At 38.3% G+C, this 15297-nt stretch overlaps 1 protein-coding gene across 3 annotated transcripts in view; it reads right to left on the minus strand.

The window, feature by feature from the left end:
• Positions 1 to 3105: 3105 nt before the first annotated feature.
• Positions 3106 to 15297, minus strand: part of c1ql4b (complement component 1, q subcomponent-like 4b) — a 17244-nt gene continuing 5052 nt past the window's right edge. For 2 of the 3 annotated variants that reach the window (XM_020592643.1, XM_020592642.1), the window contains exon 3: positions 5022 to 5201. In XM_020592643.1, coding sequence (XP_020448299.1) covers positions 5022 to 5201 — 180 coding nt within the window. Of the gene's footprint in view, positions 5202 to 15297 lie in introns of all 3 variants that reach the window. The other variant, XM_020592645.1, reaches the window with a different exon arrangement.

Here is a 15297-nt window from a genome sequence, read left to right on the forward strand (position 1 = left end):
CTTCATTAACAGAGAATAGGTATGTGTGTGGATCTTACATGATCCAGGCTAATTTGTGAAAGTCCATAGACAACAATGAAGAGAGTAGTGCTCCTTATTCTTCTGACTGACCGTGTGTTTGTTTGCTTATGAGCGTGTGTGCATGCGCACACAGGCATATCTGTGTGACAGTGTGTGATGCACACGTCTACGCTGAAGGAGAGAGTGTGAAGCCTATTGATTATTTTAATCCTGCTATTTGTGATTCTGTGATCCTCTCGGCTCAGCCTTCCATGGGGGATTGCTAATGGGGCTGAACGCTTCCCTCCTCAGCTCTCTCTCCCTGTCCAATTAACTTAACAGTGGAATCTGCGAGGAGGGAGCACTGGGACTCAGAAGGAGGGAGCCACTGCTGAGATACAACCCCATCGACTCCCATAAGTCTACATCTCCCAAACCTCTCATCTGCACCACATTCAGCAAGAACCTCCTCATCCAGAATAGTACCTCTCACCTTTAATTAAAGCTCGTTCTCCTTGTTTTTATTCTGGTGAGATGAGAGCTCCCTTCAGCCAGTGCTTCATTTTCCCTGGGTGGCTTTACAGAGGGCAGAAGCACCGGCAGGTACAGAAAGTCCTACAATGGGAAAGTTACGTTCATACAAGTTGCTGTAATTCTGCTTGGTCTCAGACATTTCAGTAAGTCCTATCAATACATAATGTCACAAGGCATTGGTTGATGCCATTTAAAATTATACACAGGCTGTGTATAATTGTGTCACTGTGTTACCTGTGAGTACAGAGAAAACAAACCAGTGGATACAAGACACTGACAAAAACTAAAGGGGTACAATGTCAAGTGTGCTGGTGATTATTTTAGATGGTGTATTTTATTTATTTTGTATAGGCGTTTATGTGACCTTGTGTTTGTGTGTTCATTCTAAAGAAGGCAAAGAAAAAATACATTTCAGCAAGTTGGGTAGGTTAAGGGAAGAAAATAGTTAACATCAAAGAAATAAATAACACTGGAGACAGGCCTACTGCTGCTGGTGATTATGATAATAACTAATAGTTGTTGTGGTAATAATGAATAATTGTGTTTATTTTTAGGTCTTAGTTCAGGTAGACAAGACAAGAACAGGCCTACTCTGACAGCGTGTCCGTCCTGACTAGACAGAGGCACAACCAGGTAGCACCAGAGCCACACAGCAGGGTCAGCTGTAGCCACACCCACCTTTGATTGACCATTTTTTATACTTGTTTTTTGTATTTTAGTCTTACACTTTTATACATTTCTTTATTTTGGGTGTTGTTATTTTGGAATTGCTGTTGCTACTGGATACCCAAATTTCCCTCGGGATCAAAAAAGTATCTATCTATGTGTTATTGCTAACAGTACTGTCATATTGTACATCAAGATCCATGTTTTAACCATAACCTTTGCAACTGAAACTGTGACTAAATTCTTTAAGAATCCCAGTGTTCAGTTTGTGAAATATGTAAATTCAGCTGTTTGTTTCTGTCACAGTTAAAGGTTGTACTGTACAGGGTTGCACTGTATTGACAGGTGTTTTCTCTTTTCTTTTGTTTTTTTTTTGTGCTTCCCATTTGCATAAATTTGTAGGATGGAATATTAGAAACACCTCTGAACATAATGCAATCTAGTACAACACTACCAGCAACACTATGATTTCAGTGATTAAGAAAAAAACAATGATTAATTAACACCACTTAACTATATAAAAAAATGGAACGTTGTAGGAATCATAACAGATATGATAACAATATGACAGAATAGCTGTATTGGATAAAATTAGATTGTACAGGGGTACCTAATAAAGTGGCCAGTGACTAGCAGGGAGATTATTGTTGGCTCTTTTTGTGCATCTCCAGGCCACCTTTTTAACTGTATTTTAATGAATACTGTGTCTGAACCTGGATCTAGAAGATTTGAGTGGGACATAAATGCTGCAAAAATGTTGCTTATTTTAATTAAAAACAACAACAATGACACAATGAGCAGTGAAAAAGTTTCAGATTATGTAAACAAACTTTTGCTTTTCCCAAAAAGGAAAAGGAAAGAATTAAGACCAAAAGGATCAAAGAAAGCAGTTTTTAGTGTGACAGCAAAATAATCTTGAATTTTCTTTTTTTTATTGTGTTTCATGGTCTTCAAGGGCAGAGAAAAATCTATGCTCGTTTCAAACATAACAAATACACACAAATCAGCTTGCAAAGTACAGTGACAACAATGACTCCGCACTGTTCATGAACAAAGGTAACAGCGCCAACAAACACACACAGTACGATGCAACAAGGCAAAGCCACTCAGAGGGAATGCCTGTGTATAGCATAGGATATCAGAATGGTTTTTTCTCTTTTGTCACAGTACAAGAATTACAAATAATCTCATCAAGGTACAACCATGCTTCCGGCTTCAGCATTAGATTGCATTTGCTGGGAAAATACAGCCTCTGCCACACATTTTAACACATTTTAAGTATATCCTTAGGCCAGTATGAAGCTCTTTTCTTCTAAAACTACAATACATGTGTTCAGATGAGTTTTACATGTTAGCCACCTAAGCATAACATTATGAAAACAATAGAACTGTTAAGTAGTAATAATTTGGTTACAGTATCATATTTCAGTTTTTCTGGATGCAAACACAGTGATGTGCCGCTTTTTCTTCTTGTCTAGAGGCGTTTCCCACCACACAAAATGAGACTTATACTCCATTTTGTGGGCTTTTATGTGAGCAGTTACATACAAAAATTCATAATTTTTCTCAGTTAAAGCTACAGTATGTAACTTAAGTTTGTACTAGCATGAAACTCCAATCTACTCCACTCCACCCAACACTCCTTCTCCCTGCTCCACTGTGCTCTACTATGACCTGCTACGCTCCGCCACAGTCTGCCCAGCTCTTCAGATGTTATCCCTTATGAAATTACAAGGAATGAGAATGCAGAAATAACTGAAAATTTATGATTGGTTAGAGGGGTCATCCTGCTCAAAACCCTTTAGCTAATATTGTATCTCTGCACTGCAGCCAGTGCTGTTCAATGAGTTTGGGTCACAGGAGGCTTCGACAGTACCTCTCCAGATTAAGGTAGGTTTTGGAGCAACAAAAATATTTGAGAAAAAAGTAAAAAAAAAAAGTTACCTACTGTAGCTTTAATGTCTGCATTAAGCTGCACAAGTATGTAATAACATTTGGATGGAAAGGTTTTCATCAGATTGCTGTTTGTATCATATGGATGAGCTTCTTCATGTAGCTTGCTTTAAACATGGGTAATTGTCTCATCCACAAAAAAATAAATAAATAAAATAAATAATATAAGACAGAAACCTATAGATATGGCATATGGCAGTAAAACAAACATATTCAAACCATTGTCACATTTTCACAGTTACATTCGCAATAAAATAGTTTGACATGCTTCTTGCAGAGAGTTAGATGATACCATGCTTGTTTCTGTATGTAAATACAGTATGAAGCTGGAACCCACTATCTACTTAGCTTAGCTTAGCATAAAGAAATCATCAGGGAGAAATAGCTAACTGGACTCTGTCTGTTGGTAACAAAATCAACCCACCAGCAAAACCACAAATTACTGATTTTACACTTTTTTGTATAAATTAAACAAAAAAAAAAGTTGTACAAAGCCAGGCTAGCTGCCAGTAAGCTTCTAAAGAACTGCTTGTCAGATGGTGGAATAGCTTCAAAAACTGCCTCCCAGGGTTTGAACTTTTCTCTTTATTTCTTTATTTCATTCATGACACAACAATTTCGGACACTTTTCATGTGAACAAGTGAGTGCAGCGCTATGAATGTCATCCAGAAGAGACTGTCCCCATATTTAAAAACAACTTTGCATCTCCTCCCTCTCTACAACTGACAGTTTTCACTCCCCCTTTTTATTGTGGCTGTTTGGAACAGTTATGAACACTTGTATTTCAAAATGTGGTCAAACAACATTATTTTATACAAGCTACTTCTACCCAATGATAATTTGCTGCTGTCTGTATTGTAGGTTATTGAGCAGACATGAGGGACAGAATAAATGTTCTCTAACTCTCAGCTAGATTGAGAATAAGCTTGTTTCCCAAAGTGTCAGACTATTTTTTAAAGTCAAAGTTATACAGCAAACTATGGATGTCAGGTGTGAGTGTGACTGAACAGATGCGACTGTAGAGGAAGCCTCAGCTCATTAGCAGGACGTCAAGAGACTCTGTCATAAGCGCTGGCTCGGAGAAAATCTCAAAGCTAAACCTCAGTATTAATATACTGTGTGTGTTAAGGGACTGTTACCGACAACTTGACACCCCTCCCAGAGACTGTGCAACTAACAGCAACGGGATGCTTTTGCGCCTCAACACAAACTGAAGAGTAAGCACACACATACAGTTTGCTTCCACTCTTGCATGAACACAGACATACAACACACCTGGTTATGATCATAGTGTCAGTTGCATTATCAGTTATGATCAATATATTAATCACTTTTCTCATTTCATGTCTACAGCCATATTGAAAATTCATCTCACAGTGAAAGCAAGATGCTTCCACCAAATACACACACTTCAATTTGTGGTTTACATTCAGAGATCATTTCAGTCAATGTCAGATCGGCGGCTCAAATGGTCATCTTGTGTCTGTGTACCAACTTACAGAGGAAGTTCACTTTGTATGCTGCATGCCTCTCTGTATGTATTGTACAAGCAAATGTGTGCATGTGGAACCAATGTTAATCATGTCTTGCAGCCATGCTTACATATACTGTACATGGCACAGAATAATGATTACACAAGTGTGTGTATCAGAAGTAAATGTTAACTGGTAATATATACAATACTATATTCATTTTTACACAGATTCTCTGCAAACTCTATTTGTTAACTGTGATCATGTTTTAGATTTGTGTACTGACAAGCACTGAAATGATAAATTACATGATGGAAGCATGGCATGTTAGATGCAGAAAGGAGAGGGAACTTTTTGCTTGGTGACAGAGAGAGTATAGAAATGGGAGTATACTGTCAATCGGGGTAGATGAGGAAGCCGGAGAAGGTGCTGTATTTGTTAGTGTTTCCCCCGTGAACTTTGCCCCCATCCAGCTGCACACACACTTCATCCCCCACATCCAAGTGCAGGATGACACTGTTGGAGGCATAGTCGTAGTTCTGATCTGCATCTTGAGCAATGGCGCTGGCCCTCACCTGAGATGGAGACAAGAAATATGTTCATAGATTTCAATAATGGAAAAAATCATTACATGCATAAAAAAGGTTACAGAGAAAGAAGGTAATTAATGTCATGAGTGTGGTTTGCAGAATTTTTGTGGCCTGTGTTGGAGCACTGTGGCTCATTGGTGGCATCTCAAAGCTAATAAGTAATTATATAAAAAAATATATATATATATACAACTATGTAACTTCAAATATGTAAATAAAAATATTAACATGTAAAAAATATAACTTATCTGATCCTCATTTTGATCAGAAGACTGTTGTTCACTAGAATCACTGATTAGCAGGTGTCTGGTGACTGTGGTTAGCATCTTGTATTAGTTTGTATATAGTGGCTAACATAGTCATAGTAGTTTTATAAAGACAGTTCTGCTGCATGTTTTCACCTTGTCATATTAAGTCAAATGGACAAATGTATTTAGAGTGGCTAAGAGTTTGCTAGTGTGTCAATATTTCTTTATTTTCTCAGTTGATTTAAAACGTAATGTACTGAGACACGAGTTATTAGGAGCAGGGTAACTGTTCACACTCAGGGAGTCAAATGTAATACTCCAACATTGGCATGTCTCATTTAAACTAATGATAGTAAAGATGTAAATAGTGGAAAGAAGCTCCAGGATCCAGTTTACATCCAAAAACTGTGCACAGTTAAAGATTTTGCTCCCACTGCTGGTAAATAAAAAGCTGGTTCAGGTCTGCGACCAATGGTTTCATGTTTCTCAACCCCATCCTGAAATCATCTGTAGGGATTTCAGGTTTGTGGCGTCATACATTTAGTTTGCCTCTGTATGTAGGAAACTCAATTTCAGGGGAGCATACACACAACTACCTCCTTCAGCAGAGAAACGTGAAAACAGTCTGTAGTGACAAAGTCCATTGTTTAATTTTACACCTGCAACCGGTATCTTCACTTTATCTGGATGTAACCAGCGCTATTTTATTTCCAGTTTATTTTTGTGATCTTGTTGTAATGTCATCAGTACAAATGCCTTCCTGGCCACTGGGTAGCTAAATGAGATGTGCAGTGAACTTTGACCTCAGTAGCTAAATGAGATGTGCACTGAACTTTGACCTCAAACCTCCATCTATGAGCATAACCATTCCTGGCCAATATCATTTTTTACAGAGGATTGTTGCTCTCACAGCTGATCCACCTGTTGCAGAGAAGAGTCTGTGAGTGACAGACTGTGTGGATGGTATCAGGGAAGACATCAATTAATTTGTCATGCAATTACAGCAAATGCAATGAATGAGCACACAGAGACGTACAGATATATGGACACTTGTTTATTGCAAGATAACTTTTAACACTGTTTGTCAACATCATATACTCACCAGTTTTTAGCAAAATTTATCTAGTGGCCATTATTGCCTCGAGTAATTTGTGACTATATAGACATTGAGTTTTGCAAAGCTGTAAGTGCCCCATGCTTACAGTGGATAAAGAGCCTTTAGGTCTGAGCATACAGTTGTCATTGCCCTTAGCAGCAGATACAGAGGAGCATTAGCAACATTAGCACTAACATGTAGTCATGTTTCTGTCCACCTCATGAATCTAATGGTCTTGACTATCTCTTAAAGAATGTTCACTAGTCTCTGGGTTGCTCAAGCGTTTAAAAAAAACAGCTGCCACTTGCAGCTGAAAATCACACCACCAATTCCAAAGAAACAGAAGCTGAAGCTGTATAAAATAAACTAAAATATATTTAAAATGGAAAAAAATCATTGTGTATTAAATGCTTAACACTGAAAAAAGCACAATGAAAGATTGAGACAAATGAAGCCTCAAAATTACTTACACCCCAACAACTGTAGGGATGGAGAGCATGTTGTTAATTGTTTCTGTTATTTCAGGCCCACGTTGTTACCGTATCCAGTAAGCAAATCTCCTTATAATAAATTGCACTCATTGGGTAAGTAACCAACTATTCAAGCAGACAGACCAGTTAATGGGGGAAAATAAAGTACACAAGAGCATACATATTAATGAATGCAAATATAATACTCTCACTCCATCCTTGCTTCCCGCTCTGGTTCTGGATCTGACTAAGGATATGGTCCATCATCTCTACCAGTCATCAAGCCTCCCTGACTCCCTTGTGATCATTAAAATCAAATCAAATACAACTAAACTACCCATTGCTCCTCATTATCCACCCAGTAATGAGCTTTTTTGCACATTCCATCAATTTAACTCTGTATTTCTTTGTATTTCTTCCATGTAGAAGTGAACATTTCTATTCCGCCCCTTAAGATAGAAATGAATCAATATATTTTCTTTGTTTTTATTCAACTCACATCACTCCATTAATTGTTGTCTCTCCCTCCACGCCTCACGCCCCTTCCATCATTCTTTTCCCATTCACCACCCCATCTCCATCTCTTCATTGGACCCATCTATCCATCTTTTTGTGTCCTTACACTCCAGTGAGATGCAGGTCACGCACACATTTTCTCTCCCCTACCATGGGTGTATCGGCGGGAGCAGTGGCTAAGTGTGTCCCTGTCCGGTCTAAATCGGATTGATTAACGGCATGCTGCTGTGGCAGGCCTCCTGAGGACCTCCCTACCCCCAACCCCCCTCCTGCCTCCTTTTCCTTCCCTCCTTGCACCATCCCTCACCCCTCCCTACCTCCAGATGCATCAGGGCAGGCTATACACGGCTGCAGGCTATGGTAATTGGTAGTTGGACAGCCATGGCAGCTCCCCGACTAATAGGTCCAACTCCTCAATACCTCCATACAATCACAATAAATGGGGGCACAGGATAGGCTACAGTGGTCAAATAGGCCCATAAAATACTAGCAGGAGGTCAGCATAAGATCCTACACACACACAGCAAGCTGTCTCTCTACATCTCTACAAGAGCAGCTCTCTTTCCTCTTTGTTTTTACAAATCTCAAGTGAACATCTGAGAAAAACCACAGAGCATATAAGACATTTTGTTATTTTATAATGTTAGGCTGCTTTGCTCTGAAGGGACGGAACAGCTCCCCTGGGAAGACCAAATAGGTTTTAAGAAAAATATAACCATAAAGAGATTCTGACATCTTGTATATCCAACATCTGTCTACATGGATGAACGGCAGGATTCACCTAACAGTACTTTCAGCTTAGTTACGGAGCTGACAAGCTGCTAGAACCTGCTACAAGTACAGTAAAAAAATTCCAATTAGAATTTGTTTAATTATATGTGCATGGACAACAGTATTACAAGGCTTCTTTTTATAATACCTGATTACTGCTGAGTTCTCCCAGCCTGAATAGTCCAGGTCGAAGGGTCATAACAGAAGCCACAGCAGTGATATTCACCAACTCATTGAGATGGCCTTTTAAATATGAACATCAGCTAATTATAATCACCTGCCAAAAGGACATAATGTTATTTATGGCTTTTTATGGTTGAGTCCCTTATGAGATGCATAGGTTTACTTAGCCTTGACTCATACAGTGGAGATGCTGACATTTAATGTCTTATATTTATGATTAATTCAGCTGCATTACATATACAGTAACCCAGTGGGCACATTCCCTATTTTATACAGCTTATGTGCATATTTTTAAGAGGGTGACATTTAAACTATTATGATAGCAATTATCAATATAATTGAGAAAGATCTACACATAACTTAGAGGGAATAAATAAACAATTCATATTAAATATCAAACAAATACTGCTGGAATTTGCATAAAGAATATATTATTTGAGTATTGTAAAACAGATCATCAGTGGTAGAAAGTAACTAAGTATGTTTTACTTTACCAGTGTAGCTAACACTGTAGTAAAAGTACAGTTTTGTGATATATAATTTATTGCCATTCTACATTATATGTCTACTCCACTTCAGTACATTTCAAAGTGACAGATTATATGTATTACTCCATTACTTTTATTTTACAGCTGTAGTTAAAAGTAACATTTCAGATTAAGATTTGGCATAAAAAAGCATATGTTGAAACAGATTGAGCTCCACCTTAACCAAAAAGATATTTGTCTGCAGAATGCATTATTTGACTGATACTTTGAGCGCAATTATTGTAAACCCTGGTTGATCTAAAAAAAGAAAGAAAACTATGTAAAAGTTATTATCAGTATCATTACACTTTTACCTTTTAAGTTTACTTAAAATATATTTGTATTTACTTTATTGAATGTACAGTAATATAACATAAAAATAGACAGTAAACTGAACTATTCCTTTTATATGTGTGCTGCTAATGCATATGTGCATTTACTTACTGTAAATAGGACTTTAAACATGTAACTGAGTAGCTTTACATTTTTGTACTGGTGCATTTGTTAATTTTAGGGTCTTTGACCATTGTGGACAATGTTGTAATTTCTTGTGCCATGCAATGTGCTGCTAACATTGTGGAGCATTTTGACACAGAAACCAACTCAAATGAATCTGCAGATTTGGCTGTCAGTAACAATCACAGTGAAACCCTGCTTTCTTAAAGTGGGCAGGAGACGCTGGGACTTCAGGAGTGAAAACAAGAGGGAAAGGCAAATCAGGATTATTGTCAACAGCAGCGGAGATTGATAGCGACAAGGGAGTGAATTTCTGTCTGTTGGTCCAGCGCTGTTCTGACTTGATCTGCTGCTGCTGGGGAGAAGGAAGTCCCCTGGGACAATAGGGAAGATTACACTGCCTCTACTTTTTATTAGGGGGCAACATTAAATGGGGAGAGAGTGAAAGACAGTGAGAAAACTGACAGCACAGAAATCACTAAATGTGTTAAATGCTCAATAAATTCAACATTTTCAGCTGGGTGTCCCTGATTTGTGTGACATATTTAAGGGCTGACATACTGTATTTCAAATTTATTTAGCTAAAGATCTTCATCACTTTTATGTATATGGACAAACGGAATGTTCATAGTGTTTACGCCCGAGCTTTGTCACAGAGAAAACCGATACAAGGAGGCCATGGAGGAAAGGAGGACATGTCTTGAAATGGAGGATGTGAAACAGAAATTAGGATAAGGGCACACACAGCAGCTGCATGCAGTTTAACAGTCTAAGCACAGGATTCGAGTGAAGGAATTCAAAGTTGAGGGGGACTGTGAGTGATGGGGAGGGAGCCTGTTGGATAACAAACTGATCAAGCATGCCTGTTTCAGAGGACGGAGAGGCATAAATGAGGTCGGGGGATGTGGGCTGTCTATGTAGTGTGTTATTTTTTTTCAGTTGTGTTTTGTTTCGCAGTGGTGACTTGATCCTCTGGTAATAAAACTGACAGGATTCATTCACAGTGATGTACAGACCTCTCAGAGCGGAGCGAGGCGACTGAGACTGGGGTCTGTTAAACTTGCCTGAGGGACCTCTAAAGGTGAACTGGGAGAGAGAAGAAGGGCAACTGAGATGGCCCTTTTTATAAAAGCTTCTGTGTTCTCTCTGCCTCCATCCATGTGTACCAGCCTGAAGTATCCTGTTTCTATAAAATCCGGTTGACACATAACCATTCCCCTGTGCTGCAGACTCACACCCTAATTGACATACTAAATGCTAATATTTTGCCATGACACTGAAGACCCAAGGTGTCAAGATGTTGATTAGAAAAGTCTCTAATTAGCTCTAGACTGAAACCTCTGAGGGCAGAAGAGATGCCATAATTGGATATAAAGCCCCTTTTCCATTGCCTGGTACCAGCTCAACTCAACTCGACTTGACTTGACTCAACTTGCTTTTGGTACCGGAAGTTTGTTTTCCACTGCAGATGGTCCCTTCTCATTGTAGCTGGTTGTCATAGCAACATTGCATTTCACTGCCATGACATCGTCAACGACTGACACAGTAACAATGGAGGACGTTGAAGGTATGCTGTTCTTGATTCTCTGTATGTGGCTGTTTTTAGTTTGTACAATAACTACAGTAAAGTAGTAGTTAGCGTTAAAGAACATTACTTTTAAAAACGGCACTTTCTTTGTTCCAGGATGTTTCGCACATTGATGACGTGATATTTCTGATGAATCGCTAGTCTGCTGTGCTTACACATCACCATTTGGTATCGTCCCTGTTCACTTGGAACCTCGGCAGAAGTGACACCATAAATAGCAGCAGATACCAGGTACTTTTGACTGGTGGAAAAACAAATAAAGTGAGTTGAGTTGAGATTAGTTGAGCCGGTACCAGGCAGTGGAAAAGGGGTTTTAATGGGTTCTCTGGGCAGTCTATTGGCAGAACAAGTTAAATTATTAAATTATGTTCCTTTAAGACAAATTTTTGCCTGCCTCATAACAAATTGAAGTGCATTTTTCAAAGACCTGTTGTGGATGCACAATATGCAGGGACACTCATTCATCATATAAAACCTGTGCCACAGGTCAGAAGTTAACATTGATCTAATCTGAACATATCAGTTCTTAAACATGTTTATTATCCAGCGCATATATTTTATCATTGTTGTGAACATGCCACTGTCTAACACTATGAAACATTGCTGTTTATAAAACAGGCACAATCCTGTTTAAATAATGATATAATGGGGAGGTAAAAGGGAAGTAAAACAAAGGCATGCCAAAAGAGTAACAACCAGCTGAGTCGTTTTACTCGACAGAATATAATGGCTTCAACCATTATAACAGAAACATAGTCAAATAATGGCTGTGTGCATGAACACGCACATAAATTGTGTGTGTGTCTGAGAAAAAGGCAAGGAGAGAAAACAAGAGCAGGCTGCATGGGTATATGAAAGGATTCTTTCTGTTGAGCCTACACAACGTTGTCTCAAAGAATGGCTGTTTAGTCTTTATCACTGAATGTTCCCCATTATAATGTTAGGCCGTTGTGTCTGATGCTAAATCAGTGCAATGCACAGCGATGCTTATGCATTATCCTACCAACACACACATAAAAATTAAATTTGAAACTGTTTAATGAACTGTCACATGAGGCCCATATTGACACCCTGTCTGAGATCCTGTAATTAGCAGCTTCCATCTCTGACAGTAGCTACATCACACCTACCTACTGGAGACGAGACGTTTCTTTCCTCTAATTGAGTTCAAGCTTGTCATCACCATAACTTTTTGTGGGGTATTTATTATCTAATTATTTCATAGTTTATTAGTTTTTTACATTAATGCATGAACTTTGTGTTTCAGCTACTGAAAGCGACAGTGATTTGTAGAGGTGATTGGTTTGCACAACATTGTCTTTGCTGCTGTTTTTGTTTGAGAGCCTACCTAAAAGATGCCAGTTGTCCACTTAATTCAGTTATTAATAATCTCACTAAAATTAATGCACCTTTAATAATACATTGGCAATAAAATATAAGGAAAGCTAAGACTTTGTAAGTACCTTTTTTATGTAATTTTTCCTCACAACTTTTACACCGTACATTGTTAAGGCTGAGCCACATCTCAAAACACTCTACTGGGCTTTAATAAGGCACCGGTTTGTCTGCCAGTAGGTCGGGCACTGTCACATAATGAGGTTATCAAGTGTCAACAGATGAGATACTGAATTGCTACTACCACACTGGTGACATATAACCTAAGTATCTGCGTGTGTGCGCGTGCATGCTACAGATTGACCAACTGACCAACTCAGATTCACCCATATTGGACCAGCTATAAATATTCATACTCCCACTCCATGCTCATCACTGTAAAGGGCAAAGTACATATTGGTGGTGAATTATATATCCAGTGAAAAGGTCATCTACCTCAACACCAATCTTTTGATGAGTTATGGGACAAGAGGATTGAAGAGAATTCCTTTCACTGAGTGATTCTGCAAACTTGGCGCAAGCTTGCACATCAGCTGCATGTTTCATTAGCTAACAGATGGGACATTGGCTGACAACCTGAGAGCCTGAGATGTCTGATTTGCTTCATATCCATAAAGTTTGTCTGTTATAGACCTGATTAGCTTTATCCATGCCTCTCCCTTAAATAAGGATAAGGGACATTATATGTTGCCTTTTCCCTCTCCTCCTCCTCTTCTGCCCATTCTTCTGTGACTATCCATCCATCTCTTTCTGTCAGCCCACTTGTCTGTGCCCTGCCTGTTCCTGCAGTGATCTCTCCCCAGGATGTGTCTTATTCTCAGCTCCCTTTGACAAGACATTGATCAGCACCATGCATATCAGTCTGACAATGCTTGCACACACATATACACTTGTACTTCTGTCTTTGTGAGGACATACTGTATTCCCTAGCCCCTTACTCTAACACTTAATCATTAGAACTAAATGCCTAACCCCAACTCTTACAATAATACTTAACTTAATTCTAACCTGAACCCTAAAACCAAGTTTAACACTCAAAAAGTCCCTAAAAAGTGAGAACCGGCCATAATGTCCTCATTTTCCAGAAGTGTCCTCACTTTGTAGCAAAAAATAATTTTTTTGGTTCTCACTATATACAGTGCCTTGCAAAGGTTTTCATACCCCTTGAACTTTTTCACATTTTGTCACATTGCAACCACAGACTTAAATGTATTTTATTGGGATTTTATGTGATGGACCAACACAAAGTATTGCATAATTGTGAAGTGGAAGGAAAATGATACGTGGTGTTCAAGATTTTTTTACAAATAAAAATCTGAAAAGCGTGGCGTGCATATGTATTCATCCCCCCTGAGTCAATACTCTTACTGTTCACCATATATCATTTTCCTTCCACTTCACAATTATGCGATACTTTGTGTTGATCTATCACACAAAATCCCAATAAAATACATTTATTTTTGTGGTTGTAATGTGACAAAATGTGGAAAAATTCAAGAGGTATAAATACTTTTGCAAGGCACTGTATAACAAGTACAAGAACACACACACACACACACACACTTCCGTCCAACAAAGTTTAAAGGAGTCATTTGTTTTCAGTGCCACTCTGAGCAGTTAGTTAGCTTAGCAGAATAGTTTAGCACATAAAACAGTTAACTGTTGGCTTTGGATCAAACAAATGAGGTCAAGAGAGGTATATTTGAAGGATTTAGGGTATAGGCACCTCTGAAGGAGCTGTGCTAAGTATAATAGATACTGAAAAAGTAAGCTAGAATTGTTAACTGTTAATGAATTAATGTAATTGATCTTCAGTATGTCAAATTACTAACGGTTGAGTAATATTGTTACTTAGTAGTAGTAGTAACAATTTTTCCCGTGTTATAATGGAACAAAATACCTATCCAATAGTAATAACAACAGAGGAATAATGTATTGCTGAATGTCTTTACATTCTTTCAAATGACAAACTTTTTCAACGTTATCCTCTGGGTTTTTGTCATTGACCTAGCTGGTTCACTCTGCTATAACAGCACACACACACACACAGACAAAAACATAAGTTGCAATGAAAGTGTGAGGGCAAGATCCGCTGAATTTGGTTAAATAATTTAGTTGATGGAAAAGATCATTAATGGAGATGAAGTCAATAGCCAGTATAAGATGTGTGTGTATGTGTGAGTGTGAAGGAGGGGCACAGGTGGAGGGGAGAAGATCTCATCTAAAGGCTATGAAAGATTTAACAGTGGGAGAAGACATGAATGACAATATCTGTGAAGGCATGCAACAAACCACGTCTGCCAATTATATCTGGCATTTATGTACATCCCATCAGATCAATGAAATGGGGAATTGCTGTTTCTATGGACTCAATCAGTCACATAAAAGATCTGCAATGTAATGAAATGTGTATTCAGAGCACAGCAGTGTATGTCAAAGTCATCAAAACAAATTCCTGTGAAATTTGGCCCAAACCAAAAATGTGAGCTGAAAAAAACAAGTGCCCATCTTTGGTGTGAATAGGCCTTTGTTAAAATAAAAACCTGAACATTTAACTTGTTTCTTTGCTCATGACTAAAATCTGGCACATCTGTGTACTTTGACGCATATTTTTATCACCAATTTGATATAATGAAAAGCTGTGGCAGACATGTGTTTGCCTAATTATTAACAATTTTAATAATTAACGGTTTCAGTGATTTTTCAAGTTAACAGTTTTTTTGTTATATTTGAGGATATGGATTGGATTGTGATGTTTTCAAACCTTTTCAATTTTGCACAGACTAAAAGATCAAGCCCTAGTTTGTAATTTAGGTCTGGGTCCTTTGCAA

This window comes from Monopterus albus, unplaced genomic scaffold (assembly GCF_001952655.1).
Source record: "Monopterus albus unplaced genomic scaffold, M_albus_1.0 scaffold18.1, whole genome shotgun sequence".
Lineage (NCBI taxonomy): Eukaryota > Metazoa > Chordata > Actinopteri > Synbranchiformes > Synbranchidae > Monopterus > Monopterus albus.